The sequence below is a fragment of the Syngnathoides biaculeatus genome, chromosome 3 (genome assembly GCF_019802595.1).
Source record: "Syngnathoides biaculeatus isolate LvHL_M chromosome 3, ASM1980259v1, whole genome shotgun sequence".
Taxonomy (NCBI): Eukaryota; Metazoa; Chordata; class Actinopteri; order Syngnathiformes; family Syngnathidae; genus Syngnathoides; species Syngnathoides biaculeatus.
In genome coordinates, this window is record NC_084642.1 from 24,913,432 (window position 1) to 24,930,915 (window position 17,484).

Here is a 17,484-nt window from a genome sequence, read left to right on the forward strand (position 1 = left end):
TCCTTCCTCTGCCTCTCTGTCTCTGCTCGCACACTCAAAATACACGAGCGCGCACACACACAATCACACAATCGCACGGACACACACACTACACTGATCCTTTTACGCAAAATCATTGCCTATATAGCAGTAATTCCACTGTAAAATGGACAGTTTAGCCTTTTGCTGTACTGGAGATGATGCGAAGCTACATGTTTTCTTGATGTGTCCAAGAGGGATGGTTATCGTGACATTAAGAAGTCACAAGGGATCTCAGTCGGAGTGTAAGGTTTATTTTTGATGGTGTCAAATGCTACCCTCGGAGAGAGATGATCCCATTTGTGAGAGGTAAGACGTTGGCCGTTAGATCAACTCCTTTTTTAAGTAGCAGTACATAAAATAATGTTACCTTTAAAAAGCCAAGCCAGTCCGCATTTTACATTTAATTTTTGTGTGTGTGTGTGTGTGTGTGTGTGTGTGTGTGTGTGTGTGTGTGTGTGTGTGTAGTTCTCACAGTACTTGTGTTGATTTCCTCTGGGTGCTTCAGCTTCCTCCTGCTATTCAAAACATGCATATTAGTTTGATCTGAAAATTCTGTTGCCCAAAGAAGTGAATGCACGTGTGAAAGTACCCCACTGGACCTAAAACAAAGCACACAGTTACACTGCCATCAGCAACAAGTATGTAGTATTTGTCTGAGAGAAATCAAAGACTGTGCGCCCTATTTAGAAATAAATGATGGTATTTTGCATCATTTAGTTTTCATGTAAAACATTTGTTGTACATTTCTGAGAAAAGTGCTGTGTTCTCCAATGAAAGCCTCAGTTACCTTTTTTGTTTTAGGGAGAGATTGTCGAATTACACAAAAGAGCCATCTTGAACAGCCAATTTGGACAAGCCACTAAGATCCATTATAAGAACACCAGTTGTTTTTTTAACCTTTACAAAGGTTTTTTCAAAATGCAGAATGCTTGCATCTAATTAGAGTATGTAGAGGTAACTCACGGTGAGGTAAAGCACATCAAATTTGTTCCTTTGGTGGCACTGGATGCCCTTCTTCACTCACAATTTGTCAGCCACGTGATAAACAATAATCATGATCTCCGTTCTTTGTTTGCATGGAGCTGTCCCGCAGTCGGTGATTGACCCAGAGCCATATCGTTGGTATTTATTTTGCCTCGTGCCTTGGCTGTTGGATAAAATGTCAGAGTTTCTCTTGAACCTGTCAAATGAACCCCCTCGTCCCACCTTCCCCACCCCAACTAGCACATTCTGCCTCCCAGTGGTGCCAGGCATGTTTAAAGAGGTGGGTAGCAGACGGGAGGCATAATGCAGAACAACTTTCCATTGGCCTGGCTTGTGTCGAGAAATATTGTTTCTGTGTCTGTGGGCCAAACAAAGAGGTGTGAGACCGCTGGCAGACAGTAAGCAGCTCAGGTTATACAGACCGTTTTGTTCACACTGACAGCTCCAAAGTGACGCAGAAGACATTTAACAGTGACCCAAATGAAGCTGATGGCATGAAGCAGGACGCTGACTAATGACCTGTCGGGTCGGCCATCTTAACAGTGAGTGACAGCTCGGTGTCCTGACAAACTCATGCGAGTTATCTTGGTCCATGAAGCTGGCAAACAGTGCGATACCGTAACCTGTGTGCACAGCGAAGGCACACATACGCATTTGTTATACTTCATAAATCAGCAGGCGGCCGTTATGACATCAGATCAAACAGTGGAGCGCTCTGCTGCAGCTGGTTGGAAAGAAAAGGAATGGGAGAGAGGGATCGAGCGAGAGCAAGATGGGGAGAGCGGCTAGGACAGCAGCTGTCGGGCCGCCATCGCACACCTGTCACACAGGAAGTGAGCACCGGCCACTGTTTCCTGGATACACCTACTCAAACAATGCTCCTGGAAGAAATGGAGGGAGAACATCTGCTCAATGTGAGGGAAAGACAGACTGGCAACCAGCTCCGTGCACTAAAATATCAGTGGATGTAGAATCAAGGGGAGAATGAACCATGTGAAAATCATACAGCAAGTGTTTCTCATGTTAGTCACCGTGTGGTCTTACATGTGTGTGTGTGTGTGTGTGTGTGTGTGTGTGTGTGTGTGTGTGTGTGTGTGTGTGTGTGTGTGGAGGGTGGGGTGGGGGGTGTTAGTGGGGTTAAAAGGATGTTTGTGTTATAGCAGAGCTCTATGACAGACAGGCCACTCTGCGGAGACTCCAGCCAAACTCTCCCACAAATACAATAAGCACACATGCCCTAAACTTATTCTCACGCCAGCTTCTTTCCCCGACTCTTACAACCACACACGCTCCTGTGACCAACATGAACTCATCTAGATGCAGTACATAAACGTGGACAACTGTCTGTTGGCGGCCTTCGGCTTTTCCCGATGCCTAGGTCTCCCTACCTTTGTCTCACTTATCTACACAGGTAGTGATGCAAGTCATTAGATTTCTCTGTACAGTGCTATTTGCAAAGCATTTTTGTGTTTGACTATGTTGGTAGATTAAAAAAAAAAAAACATGTACATTCTCATAATTGTCAAGATGTGTCCTCACGAGACCTCCTTGCCCTATTTCCAGGCTGCCCTTGTATGCAATTAACAGTGTAATTAAAAGCTTGATTAGCTAACTGGTGCTGGGCCAAGCCGCATGTAGCGGATGGAAGTTATTTTTGCAGTCGTTTAGATAGATGACCAGCAATATATATCTTTTATTGCTGGATAGCTTGTTAGTTGTTTATTAAATCAGGCTTGATTACATAATTCCCGAATGCATTTTATTTTCTAAGCCACAATTTTATGCTGAATTTACTCTTTCATGACTGCTAAACTGTTTGCGTCAATATTCTTACATAAGTATTCATGCTTCCAATAGGCCAAATGATCAACATAATGTCTCTTTTTTTGACTGGATTCAAATTCACCACCGCACCCCCAAAAAAAACAAAAAACAAAAGAAAATCATGCTCAATGATCTCTCCCTTTTCTCCAACTATTTCAGTGGAGTAATAATGTCAAATGACATCAATCAAATGACGTGATCACTGCAACCTTTGGGGCATGTTTGGATGGTGTTTGAGAATTTCGTTCTGATGTGCTCTAATGTGGTGGTATTGTGGCTGAGCCGTTGGCACAACCAGCTCTGAGGTTATGAGTTCAAATCCTAACAGGTCTTCCTGTGTGGAGTTTTCATGTTCTCCCAATGACTGTGTGTTTTTTCTCTAGGTATACTGGCTTTTTCCAATTTTTTAAAAACATAGATGCTAGATCAATTACCACTCTAAAAATGTACTTAGTGGTGAATGTTAGCCTGAATGTTCGTTTATATGTGCCCTGAAATTGGCTAATAACTAGTTGAAGGCGTATCCTGCCTCTTGGCCAGTCCGCTGGGGTGGGCTCCAACAAACCTGTGACCCAAGTGAGTGAAAGCGGTATAGAATATGAATTGAAATAATTTTTATCATCACATAGAATTCTATCATGATATTTTCTTTGTCATGTCCAAAGAATTCCAATAATGATATGTAGCTTCCCAGTAGGGCACTGTAGATAATAATTAAAAAAAAAAATTGTCACTTTCAAACCTGCTTACTTCTTTAGTTCAGGGACAATTCCCTTCTATGTAGTTATAAAAAAAAAAAACTTGAAAATGCAACTGCTTTAGTCACCATCCATCCAACATATACAGTAATCCCTCATTTGTTGACATTCCTCAATGCAATGGGCAAAATCTGCAGAGTACAGTGTAAATAGTTTTTTGGATTTTTCCCCAGACTCCTATGAACAGAGTACAGAGCCAGGGTGACGAGTGGCGACGCGGTGTGCTCTGTGTGACGATGGCTGCATTGGACTGACTGTTTTGGTTTCGCTATGTGTCTGGGCCAGCCGAGGAAATGTGTGGTTTCTGTTTACTCCCACAACTGGCAACCGGAAGTGGAGCAGGAAGAGGATGACTCTGATTGGTTGCACTCACCGACATTCCCTCCATTCTAGATCGAGGAAACCAGGGCTCAGCTGATAATCGAGATTGATGGGATGCTTATCATGATCTTTGATCTCAATTATGAAAATCACCCAGACCTACTTTCTATACTCTTAATCACCTTTTAAACTCCAAAACATACAGTAATGCACCGTAGTACTCAATTCTATGTAATTGTATTCCTTATAATATGTATTTTAATTATTGTGTTCAATTTTTATTTTATTTTTTTAACAGTTGCAATCTTTGAGGCTAGGATGAGTTTATTTTGCTACTAAATAAACTCCAAAGAAATTCCAGCATACACTCAAAATCGTGTGATATGGTAAATGATGTGTTGTGTGAATCTGAAAATAACATTTGCATTGCTCTGAATCTGCAAGATGTGACTCACGTTATAGGAAGGGAGATTTGTATTTTGTATTTGTTTTTTTCTGGTGCTGATGTTGGCTGGTTGTTGTAATGTATTTACTTGACTCCTGTGGGTACACAGTTCTTTCCTTTGTTGGCATTTCGACTCAGGGACAACATTCTGATTTCTGTGGCAGCTGGAATTTCTAGTGAATCAATACTATCCCTTTGCCAGTCAGTCATACTCAACACTTCACCATCTGTGGGGTGCGAATATGGAGTCTGTATTATGCAAAAGGGAGTAACCCATGTGAGACATTGCATAAGGCCAACATTACTAAGAGATGATCTCAGTAATAAATGGAAATGTGCAGGATAGTGTTTCAAGAATCAGAGCGGTCTAAAGTTGGAAACTTTGTTTGACTGTTACAGTCGCTCAGGTTAAGCTCAGGTGTGGAACTCATCTCGTGCTATTATCAGCAGTAGTCCTGTGGGTATTTAAAGGAATTATGTCAATCATGTCTGATGGAGCCTGCTAACCGAAGTCATCGGAGAGAAAGAAAGAAGTCTGACCCAAAGTTGGAACCTTGCAGCCAGAGGCAAAGCTCTCAGCTGGCAAAATTCGGCTCACAGCTGACACAACGAGGAAAAGAAGATGAGTGAAGACAGAGGTGATGCTGAGCAGGAACTCCTGTCTGCCTTTTCTCCCGTCCCAGATGTGCAAGTACAATCGTGTTCTTATTTTTATATGCGTGTCTACGCACACTTATTTCCTCCCCTAAATCTCTCACACACAGCCACCCCCCGCCCCCCTCTCCCCTCCCCCGCCAGCTCTCTGTGGCAGCTGTGCTGGTGATGGCTGTGTGCCCATGGTGCAAGCTGGCTGTGGGGTCCCAGGTGGCCCTCGTGACAGTTATTGATGTTCAGGTGTTCATCTCCTCTCACACAGAGACCCTGGAGCCACACGCAAAGACGAACATGCACACAACATTGTGGTTCCATAATTTCAGAAGGCATTATATTAACTTCATTTGTGCCGTCTTCAAATTGTAAACCAAATGAAAGCTGTCCGTGTCAATATATCTGTTCCCACATCAGAATCCCCGGAGTCATGCTTGTGCTCTTTGTATGCATACCAAGATACGTAGTAAATCCCGAGTAGTCAACAGTGATGCAAACCCTGTAAGAAGTGCTAATTTATCTTCTTTTGTAGCTGAAACAATCACAGCTGATGCAAGAGAGAATTGTTGTACACGAATGCTGCACGCAGCATTAGTTGTTTTGGGTGACAACTACAGAATATGAATACAAATATGCATACAGTCCAGATAGACCAACACTTTCTGTGATCTAGATATGTGATCATTTTTTTCATCTGTGCTTGCTGGGAGAACCATGGTTGGTACTACTGGCACCCTAACACACTCCAGATGTGTGTGGCTAGCCAGGGAGTTGTTCTTGGCCAAGGCTCACTTTACTAAATGTCACAAATACTTTCCTTTATTTAGAAATGACTCTGGGTTAGTGGCTGCAGCAAAAAAGAAAGAGGTGTAGATGGATGGATCCTTGTGGAGATGTATTAAATGAAGGGGAGAGTCAGAAGATGAAAGAGCTGAAATAAATGATTAGTACTGTTTTAGGTAGAGGAAGAGGAGGGCGCTGAGAGAAGAGATGGGGAATGACACAAGTAGAGGGAGGACATAAAGAGGAGGAGGGAGGTGAGGTGAGCGAGTCAGCTCAAGTCTAACATCTGGATTTTATTAGCAGCCGTTGGGAAAATCTGAAAAGGAAGTTTTTTTCTCAGTGAGCACGTCTGCAGCAGTGATGTGCTGCACATAACCACTTCACTGCCGACGAGAGGAGCCAGACCCTCCCCAAGGACAACAGATGGTCACGAGAACTTCAATACAATTACATCAATAACAGCTTTCACAGATATGAGTGCTGGATGACAAGATCCCTGCAGCTCAAAGACAAATACAACTCCTCTACCCTTAACCCTGGATAAATTGTCTTTAATCCACACTCACTTGCAGCTTGTGCTCTCATTCCTTCTTTTTTTTCTTTTTTTTTTTTTTGCCAAGGAGCCCATCTAAAAGACAGTTTAAGGAAAACTGAATTGGACGTAATTTGCCACTGTGCTGCCCGTCCCAAATAAAAATCTAGCACAACTATTATGAGTTAAGATTTAGCCACTGACATTTGGTAGGTTTCTGCCTGGTTCTTTGTTCAGTTAGGATTGCGTGTTCACTGTCATTTGATTTTGTTTGCAACATGAGCATAACTATACTGTATGTCATATGGATTCGTGTGTGTGTGTGTATCCATGCCACACAGTCTGTCATTAGTCAGTGCTCAAAAGCCTCTGAACTCTAAAAAAGCTCAAGATGAATCAGAGTCCGGATCTGTCTGAAGGGGCCAGATTGGTTCTGACACAAATAAACAAATCTTACCTCACAATGATTAGCCATACTGAGAGAACAACTGTTCTTTACATAGATTCTTATTTCTCCTCAGGAGATGAGCTGATGTACCACTGAGCCTCAGAATTTGATCCTGATAGACGTCAGGCAGATATTATTTGGGTAAGAGGTGCAGAAGGAGATGTATCTGTGAATCTGAGGTCCACGGCCCAGGGCTGCAAACCCCATATTTTCATTCGAAGGCCTGGTGGGGGGCTGTGGGCCAGAGGCTCAGGCTCTGTTTGTGTGGACTCCTCAGCGGCTTCATAGGGAACAGATGTGGGAAGGCAGGCGGCTGGGCAGCCAGCCAGAGCAGCTGGGAGAAATTAAAAACAACAGCATTCCTGGAGACGGGGCGAATTACAGTGGGGAGGAGGGAGGGAGCGTTTAAGTGACAGACTGAGAGAGAGTTTTAGGACTATGTGGTCAATGACAAGACTCTCTCTGGACTACGAGCGACTGAGTGGACAGGAGGATTTAAAGGAACTACTTCGCAGTGGTTGGCTAAAACTAATAAGTTGCAGCTGTTTCTATTGCAATCCAACATGAATACATATGAGCTGAGATATATTCAGATCATTACATCAAGAGCTTCTCTGTCATAACAAGATAGTGTTTACAATATGTAGTCATGTTGTGTTTGTAGAATTGTAATGAAGGCATGTGTTCTTTAATACATAATAACAGCCCAAAAGAAGGATGGAACTCCACAGCACTGCACATGTGCAGCTGCTTATTCCATGAGATTTGGTGTGGGGTGTCTTGCACAGAGTGATTTTTCATCTTGTTTCATCACGACACAAGGGGAGAGGGGAGAACATTCTAGACTAGGGCTTCTTTGGTGAGCAATCTTTTAGGGCAGATTACATCAAACGTGCAGATGTACAGCTGTTCAAAAAGTCAAGGGAGTGCAGGGCAGAGATAAATTGTTTATTTTCAGTTTAATCATCAGTGCAGGACTGACAGCGACACATCTGCTCCCTCTTAATGGGGACTCATAGGGGGGCATGGTCCAAACCTGGATTGAACCACCTCACTTTACCTGATATTCTCTTTTTCTCTCCCTTCTCCTTTCTCTGCAAGTGTTTCGTCCTTCAGCGCATTGCACAGTGGGAGCACAGATGGCCACAGATGGGGTTGCAGACGTCCTAATGTATTAAAAAGTGAAATCCCTAGCCTGGTGTGTATGTGTGAGCCCTGTCCCTGTAGCTGTTCAGATTATACAGCTGTCTATAATCCCACAGAGGGAGTAAACAGACTGGGCGGCCCCCTCTGCTTGTCTTCTCTCCTTTACTTTACTCTCCTTTCCCAAAGAAAGTAAAGTGACCAAACAGCAGTTTTGACTTCGAGAATGGTTTCACATTGTCTGTGTGAGGTGGATTGCAAGACCTGTACATACACAAAAAGTACACTTTTTATCCAGTGACACTGCACTTATAATCAAAGAAGAACTTGACTGGGCCACACAGGAAACTTGGTTAGCACGGGTGGCTTGTTTATGTGTTTCGGCTTCTTTTAGAAGCTACATCTATTTATACTAGCCTCTATCTCCAACCTTGTGTGTTTATGTTGAGAGTGTCGAACGCAGGGTGGCTGCCCCTAGTGCGTTTGTGGATCACCATGTTGACGACCCTCGCACAGGATAGTCTGCGGTGACACTCTTTAAATACAGACACCAACTGCCGAAGCCTTATCGGTGACTTCTCAGAAATAGGACTGAAGCAAACTATGGCAGGATAGAAGAACCCATCCATCCATTTTTTTCCGCTTATCCTCACAAGCGTCGCGGGAGTGCTGGAGCCTATCCCAGGTGTCAACAGGCAGGAGTACACCCTGAACTGGTTGCCAGCCAATCGGAGGGTACATCGAGACAAACAGCCGCACTCACAATCACACCAAGGGGCAATTTGGAGAGTCCAATTAATGTTGCATGTTTTTGGGATGTGGGAGGAAGCCGGAGTGCCGGAGAAAACTCCACACAGGCGGGGCCAGAATTCAACCCGGGACCTCAGAACTGTGAGGCCAAAGCTTTCCAGCTGCTCCACCGTGCCACCCCAAATGTATGGTCATTCATTTATCATTGCCCCGTGATGACAATTTAAGTGTTTTATCAGCAGTAAAATACTGCAGATCCCTTAGCAGTTTACAGATGGCATGAAAAGACAGTTGGGGATTTAAAAGCACAGTTGGGTTTATTTTGATTTTATTTTTCGGAGCAGTGCACAGGATCATCACAAAGACCAATCTCATGACAGCTCTGGCATTTTCAAAACAAAAACTACTTATTTCTCTCTCTCTCTCTCTCTATTCTGCTGAAACATGAGTCACGTTGTCTGAAGTCAAACAAATGGCACAACATTGTTGAACACGCAACGCATTCTACATCTAACTGTTTTATTGTGAATGACAACGTGCTGTGCAGTTATTTGGAATGTTTTTGCCAAGCAATTCTTCTTAAGTGGCTTCTTTTTGTTGCAACCATCACACTTACTGCTTGCCGTTGTGTTTATGCACACCTGGCTGGGAACGGCGTGCCTCGCAAGTTGTTAAAGTTATCACAGTTATGTGCTCAGGTTGTGGTGTTTCAAAAAAAAATCAGAATCCAGCAACTGAAAGGGCAAATGTGCAAATATCCAGAAAAAAGACACACCCTCTACAAATGCATAACAAACTTTATGGCATATGATGGTATTGAGCAATACTTAATTGGAATTTGGATGAGCACCAAATTGTAGTACTTCACATTGGTACTCTCCCCCTGGACATGCAGGAAGTCGTTCTTGAAGCATTATTCATGTATAAATGAAGAAAATTGATTGCAAAATTTGGAAGTTTCCATAGAAGGGGAGAAAATCACACATCTCCATCATTAAAATAAGTGGCCCATTCTCAAATCATCAACAGAATATGGATGAATTGGTTTATGTGGTTTCCTTTTTTATTTTTTAAGACTGTGGGTTTTGAGAAATACATTTCGGACATCTTTATGCTCCACACTTAGTAAGAATTGAAAACAAAAGCACACCATACCATAAGCACACAAATAACCAAATGGTGCACAGAGATTTTCCTTGGTGGGCATATTCGATATGTGCATGTTTGTTTATAGACTCGAGACATACAGATACCCCCACATCCACCTGCATCTGTTTTTTCTCTCCGTTGAACAGCCATGCCATCTATTTGTTTCACACCACCCAGGCTGCTCTTGCCTTGTTTGGTCCTGGCAGGGGACAGCGGAGCCTCTGGTAGCAGGATGGAGCGCTCCTGAAAGTCAGTCCCCAATGATGGACAGCAGCAGATCCAGCTGCACTTGTCACTGGCAGTCAAGTTGGCTGTCTGAAGCGGAGGACGAGGGGGGACAGCCGGGGAGGAGTGTGTGCATGTGCGCGTGTCTGTATGTGAGCGCCGTAGGTTAGATTGGAGGGCCACTGATTGGGATGTCAGAGCAACACGGTGTGTGTGAAGGAGGGTGGGGGAGGGGGGGTCTCAGTCAGCGGTAGCTGAGTGGGTGAGCAGGTGTTACTGTGTGTCTCCCAGGCCTGTTTTACTAAAACCAACAGAGACGAAATACACATTTGAGGCCATTTCCACACCTTACATTGCTTCGGATGTTTTGATGAGGCTTATGTTCTTAAGAAACTTGGCTCCCAGGTGATAATCTCCATGCTGGCCTTTTTAACGTTTTTGGGGGGAGTAGTGCTCCACCCTGACTGATTTTCTCTTATTCTTGTTTTCCTTTTGCCAGGTAGTAGAGTGCAGAAGGTTGGAACAATGCCAGATTCACCTGCGGATGTGAAAAACCAGCCCAGGTCCACCCCACCAACCATGCCTCCTCCACCCCCGGCTGTCAACCAAGCAACTAGTCGTAATGCTTCTTTCACCCCTGCCACCAGTAAATCAAGTAAAGAAAAAAACTCTTCTCACTCTCTCTCTCTTATGCAACACCTTATGCACAAAAGCTAAATGGGTGTTCGACAAAAAAAAAAAAAAACTTGTGTTGCTACACAGTGATATAAAGAAAGAGTAAGTTCTTATGACAAAAGTTGTCATCATGCAGCGTGTTACTTTTACAGCCGCAAATTTGCATTTAAGTTATATCCTGTCTTATACACAGAGATAGGGAGATATATAGTTACTAAATACACATAGTGAAAAATGAAAAAGGATCTCTTGCACAGATCTTTTCAGTCTTGGATTTGTATTCAAGATACTACATTAGCAACGCTAATAACTTTAAAGTGCAATAAGGATGAGTTCATGAGACGGGCAGTTAACAGATCTGATGTGGGGTTTTTTTTTTGTAGATGTTTTATTGTGATTATCTTAACCTGATCATTGAAAAAAAAAAACGTTGTTTTCTTAAAACTGTCCTCAGCGTACATACACTGTAGTTTTTTCATTGGTCTTGAACATCCAATACTTGTTTAAAGGGACCTCCCAAATTGTGGAAACTGTTCTGGTGAGCAAGAATTGACGCAACCTCAGCAAGGCATGCGTTTTGGTGAGCTACAGTAATTGCCCTTGCTGTTGACAAGTGCCTCTGAGTGCATGTGCGAGGGCGGCTGTAGCATTGTGTGTGCGCACGTGTATCTGTGTTGTTCAGCCACCTCGTAGGAGGGTGGCAGGGCAGTGAGCATCAGTCAGGGTGGCGTTGCTGTGGGGAGGTTACTTTCTTCCCTATATAGCATTGTCAGGCCTTGTTCTTTCACCTGTTATGGCATGCCGTTGATGGTGTAGTCCTGTCCTTGCATTTGTCTCTCCTCTTCTTCACTAAAGCCAGGACACAAGTTGAGCATGTTGTGATCCTATGGGTTGGCCCACAACTACGTTATTGTGTTTGTTTGTTAATATTTATTCAGATTAGGTGGGTTAATCTAATGAGGACCCATGTTTTGGGGCATTTCTCCAAAGCATGGACACACAATACATTCAGTTATGTAAGTAACTTAAACAAGTTTGGAGAGAGTCAAAGATAAGATCCATTCCGTTTCCGATTGAATGGACCACAGCTACACATATATGTGTATGAATCTTCATAATATTCTGAACCTCAAAGCAGCAAATCTGTTTTCAGATGGTGGACATGTGCAGCACCACATTTAGATACACACCTGCCATTGGAATAAAAGTAACACAGGTCACCGAACTATTTTTGGCACCTCATTTTCAAGTTCCTCATATAGTTGTGTCCTAGTGAGTGAGTTGGTGGGTGGGGAAGAGTTTGAGGAACAGGGCGAAATAGACTGACACAAGAGCAGGTGGTCGCAGAGGGGAGTCATATGGTAACACTTGTGAGACAGCTGAAGATGCACAAAAACACACACAAGATTGTGACAATAAATATGTACGCATCTAATGCTGCCTTCATGGGATCATTTTGTGCGCTTGTATGTAATCTTCCATGCACTCTCAGCAGGAAACAGTAGAAGAGTGTCAGGCCCCATCCTGCCCCTGTGGTCGATACCTCTCAGGTCCCTCGGAAACTCCTGACCTAATTCACGTTGTCTCCCCCTCATGTGTGCCTTCAGTGTTAAATGGGAGCAGCCATTCTCCCACATCACTGAACGGCGCACCGTCCACTCCTAACGGGTTCAGTAACGGGCCGGCCATGTCATCAACATCCTCGCTGTCCAACCAGCAGCTCCCGCCAGCCTGTGGCGCCCGGCAACTCTGCAAGCTGAAGCGCTTCCTTACTACGTTGCAGCAGTTTGGCAACGACATATCGCCTGAGATTGGAGAACGAGTGCGCAGCCTTGTGCTGGGGCTGGTGGTAAGTTTGTGGTCACTTCCATCAATAAAATATTATTGCATGCAAGCAGTGGATTTGAAATGTATTGGACACTTACATCATCTTATCAGATGTACATAAGAGCAATCATTTTGAAAATAATGTATATACACCTAACAAATGCAATGTTGCTTTTGTTTCTGAGGGCTCTGAATTTAATTTGAAGTTGTTTTTGATTGTGGGTATAGAATGAAGGAGTTAACAGTTAGGCTACGTCGTACTGATATTTTGGTGACTTCATTTACAGTCACTAGGCTACACGAGGGAGAAATGGTTGATGCAGTTCTCAAATTGGAAAATGCATGTACATTGAATTAAGCATCTTGTGCGTGTGTGTGTAACGTTTTAACAAACAAATACAAGATTCAAATGTGCTGTCTCATCTTGTACAGAACTCTACACTGACAATTGAAGAGTTTCATTCCAAACTTCACGAGGCTACCAACTTCCCTCTGAGGCCTTTCGTCATTCCCTTCCTGAAGGTAAATCTACTGTGCAGACTTGTCTCCACAGGTGTGCACCTGCTTATATATGATATATTTAACTCTGCCCTGGATTCTATGGCCTGTACAGCACATATTCATATATTCCAAAATATCACTTTTCTCTGTCTCTACATAAGGGTTTGCAGGACAAATGAGAAATTTTAATCCTCCCTTTCACCAAAACATATTGAAATGCATGTATTGACACTTTATCAAGATATAACTACAAATTATAACAAACATTTACTTACTGCAACGGATATGAAAAACCAAGGCGTTATGCCTGATTGAAAAGCAACAAAATATGTAACATCTCGGTCTGACAATTGAGAACTCACTCTTTTGGGCAAGTTGATCTAATCTGAGAGGTGAACCTTGTAGTATTTTAATATTTGCGACAACAAAGTGGAGACTATTGAGGTCAATGCCAAGACAAAAAATAGTGTATGTGTGTGCACATGTTTTGGTGTCATACATCCTTGTGTGCGGTCATCCTCCACATCTGGGACATTGCAGCAGCGTCTGTGTTTCATCAAGCAGACAGGTCTTAGAGAGTTATTTGACAGCACTTATACACATACACAATGCACACCTCAGAGCGAGACACATGGCAGAGGAATGTGTCAAGAGAGCTGTCTTATCTCATCGTGTCTCTTTATCTATCACTCCCTCTCGTTTCACTACCTAATCAGTTTTTTTTTTTTTTTGTCATTCTCCATGTTTCAGTTTGCATAATTTTTTTCTCTGACTTTATTGAACAGTTTCATTTTTGTCACTGCTCCAGGCAAACCTGCCCCTGCTGCAGAGGGAGTTGCTGCACTGTGCCAGGCTGGCCAAACAGACTCCAGCACAATACCTGGCCCAACACGAGCAGCTTCTCCTGGACGCCAATGCCAGCTCGCCCCTCGATTCTTCGGAGATCATGTTGGAGATGAATGACCATGGCAAGAGAAGGACCCCTGACAGGTAACAGGTCTTTGTATTACACACAGTGTCAGAAATGAAGAATTTCCCAACCCAGGGGAGGCTGTACATCTAGTTTGTGGAGAAGTGGACGTCTGGGCAACGCTGACACCAGCCCGCTACTATGAAAGTGTTAAAAGAGAAAAAGCAGAAGATGCAGAGGCAGCATATTTGAAAATAACAAAAGTAACATTTTTACCCATGGATTTGTTTGTTTCATTCTATGGAGAGTGCAACTTGATCGATACATCCAAATTTTCTTCTTTCTCTCCTTCATCTTTGTCTTTTCTCTGCATCTCATGTCCCTGACTTACTCAGTCTCCTCCCCTCTCTCTCTGCCACTATAACTGCAAGATCTGCAGGCTCCCAGCAGCTGCCCATATGTCAGAGATGTGTCCAGATGGTGATGTGCTGACCGTAACACTGAACACATCCTCCGTTGGGTGAGGGGAGGTGGTTTGGATGGGACTGTAATCCACACACCTCCGCCTCCCGACCTCTCGCCTTATGCACCGCAGGCCTGGCTCACTACGCTGGGGGAGGGGAAGCGTATTCAGGCAGGGGCAGGGCCTGCCCCGTGCCAGCTGTTCATATGATTTGTCAGTTGCCAGAGTCGAGGATGTGCACAAGTATTGCCGGCATGCTGAAAATACACACGGATAACCAGCACACAGATAGTAACGCACATCCACTACATGCAGCCTGGGATGAATTTGTTGGCCTTTGAGTCTCTTACAATGAAGCCAGGCATTCATTCCATCTGAATGCCTGGTTAGTGCCATCTAGCTAAAAAGATTATTATCAACACTCCCATTTAAACTGACCAGATGGCTGGAAAATACAGCCTCACTTAAACACACACACACTTAGTTAAATAACTCATACACAGTTTCTCATAACATCTGCTGCACTCACTTTATTTAGTTCATATTATAGCATAAGCTGAAGCTGGGCGGGAGCATGAGGAATAGCTCCAATCTTAGAGCAGGCCGAGGGATATTCAGACTAAACGTTTGAGACTCATGCTGTATGCTTGGAGTTGGCTTTGTTTGATACATATGGCATACAGCTGTGCTGGAGCTCTGGAGTGGCGCTGTCTTGCTGTAACTGAACAACAAGCAGTTCTCCACGGGAATACATGTGTGTGCGCTCTTGTGTCTTGTGTGCACACCATGTGGGAGTTGTCGAATTTACAGTCCTCACAGAGTTCACCTTTGCTGGCACTTCGGCATAGAAGCAGCTGCAATCATTGATAAATAACATCACTTGTAGCAATCTGAATGTTTAACTTGATTGATGAAGTTGTAGTATAATGCCTGCAGGATGTCAAAACTGTACAATTTCAAGAATACCTCCACTACAGGATCTCATTAGTTCTATGTACCTAATCTTCTGGCCATTGATTTTATCGTGAAATCATGTTTCCTTTTTATCTCCCTGCAATGACAGTCTAGTCTCTGCTGGGCTACATGTCTCCATTTAGAATAAGATGCGGAACTAGAATTGACACACCTATTAATACTCAGAGAAGCCAAATTCATCTATCCATTTTCTGAGCCGCTTATCCTCACAAGGGTCACGGGAGTGCTGGAGCTTATCGCAGCTGTCAACGGGCAGGAGGCAGGGTATACCTTCAACTGATTGCCAGCCAATTGCAGAGCAGATAGACACCGACAACAGTCACATTCATAATTACGCTTGGGAGCCATTTAGAGTCTCCAATTAATGCATGTTTTTGGGATGTGGGAGGAAACCGGAGCGCCCGGAGAAAATCCCCCCTGCCACAGGGAGAACACGCAAACTCCACACAGTTGGGGCCAGGATTTAATCGCTGGTCCTCAGAACTGTGAGGCGAGCCATCTAACTAGATGCTCACAGTGCTGCCTAGCAAAATCCAGTTCTTGTTTGTTTTTTTCTTTGGCTTTCAAATTAAAGCATTTTCTTACATGTGATGAAGAGATTTTCAAAAAATGTTGTCAGTCTGTGCAGTGCAATTACATACTGGCAAGCAAATAAAGAATCCAGTTTTGTTGTCAGGACTAATAGGTTATCTCATTCCACACTTCAATTTGAAAGCTGTAAAAACACTGCAGGCTTTTATGGATATACAATCACATTTCTCTTTGTGTGTCTCATTACACATAAAGTGTTTTCTATAATGTACAATCAATAATCAATGCTTCCAACTCACACTGGAATTTCTCTAGCAATATAAGCACTCGTGGGTGCACAACAACCGTCTAGAATGGGTGCATCAGCTGTATATATTAAAATTGGTCTGAGGATTTTTTTTTCCCCTTCAACCAGTATTCATTTGTTTGCCTCAGGATCAACATTGATGCATATTTTAAGTTTAATTTTGTAATGTTTTTGTCCACTCCCCAGGACCAAAGACTCCTCAGAGAGAGATGGCTTGCACCCCGAACACCTTGCTAAAAGGCCCTGCACCATCAGCCCCAGTCAGCGCTTCAGCCCTAGCACAGGCATACCTGCCCACCCACCTCCCAATGGCCTTCCCACACATCCCCCTAATGGCCTGCCACACCCACAAAACCCTCAAATGGGCCCACAGCACTACCGCTTGGAGGACATGGCGCTGGCACACCAATACAGAGACGCTTACAGACATAATGAACACAGAGACAGCCGAGACAGACATCGACAGACAGGTAGAAAACTTGGCATTCACTCTTGACCAGACAATATTATACAGACAAATTCTAAGGGGACATCAAAAAGTCGGGTCCGTGTCAGGAACAATGACCAGTTGTCAGTCCACTGTCTTAATCCTTGTGGCCATGTGGCTATATAAAGCCCACAGCCTTACATACCCATGTGCTACAACTGTGGCAACTATACATGCCTTCCTTCTGCAGAGCTCAAAAAGAAAGACACACATTCTCAGCCAAATTGTCCCCGAGAATAGTTACAGGCCTATTACACCGTATGGGCAATTATGTGCCAACATGGAGGTACTGAGAGAAGCTGACTCAGAGTACTATTTTTGGAGGATTTATTCCTCAGTCATGATAATTTAGCTGATCAACAAACCTGTAGACAGAGGCGTTCTAGCCTTTTTTGCAGTGGGAGCAAAATGAATTCCAGCACCCCTGAAATTTGAGCGACCGAAAAAACAAACTGTATTTCATTTTTAAACAACCTAGACAAGTGTAAAACAAAAGGACTTGATTGTAATGAGAGCACCCCTATTGCCTTAAAAATTGTTTGTTCCACCCACCTCTCCCCAAGTGGGCTCCACCTACGCAGAACAATAAGCTGTCTTCCAGTGATTTGACATACAGTAAATACCCGGTTCAAACCACGATATTGGACCACATTTCCCAACTACAGTCACTCAATATCAATTACCTGACCTCATTTATACTGCTTTTAATCACAAGGTACTATTGTTTTTATTGTTTTTCCATATTTATCTAGCTATAGGAAATGATTCAGGTGGTTG

At 43.5% G+C, this 17,484-nt stretch overlaps 1 protein-coding gene across 8 annotated transcripts in view; it reads left to right on the forward strand.

Annotated features, from left to right (window-relative positions):
- cbfa2t3 (CBFA2/RUNX1 partner transcriptional co-repressor 3) overlaps positions 1-17,484 on the forward strand; it is a 47,123-nt gene that overhangs the window by 17,264 nt on the left and 12,375 nt on the right. For 6 of the 8 annotated variants that reach the window (XM_061814967.1, XM_061814968.1, XM_061814969.1 and 3 more), the window contains exons 2-6: positions 10,531-10,686; positions 12,314-12,555; positions 12,966-13,055; positions 13,843-14,024; positions 16,407-16,690. In XM_061814967.1, coding sequence (XP_061670951.1) covers positions 10,531-10,686; positions 12,314-12,555; positions 12,966-13,055; positions 13,843-14,024; positions 16,407-16,690 — 954 coding nt within the window. Of the gene's footprint in view, positions 1-156; positions 328-10,349; positions 10,437-10,530; positions 10,687-12,313; positions 12,556-12,965; positions 13,056-13,842; positions 14,025-16,406; positions 16,691-17,484 lie in introns of those variants that run through there. The other 2 variants (XM_061814971.1, XM_061814975.1) reach the window with 2 other exon arrangements.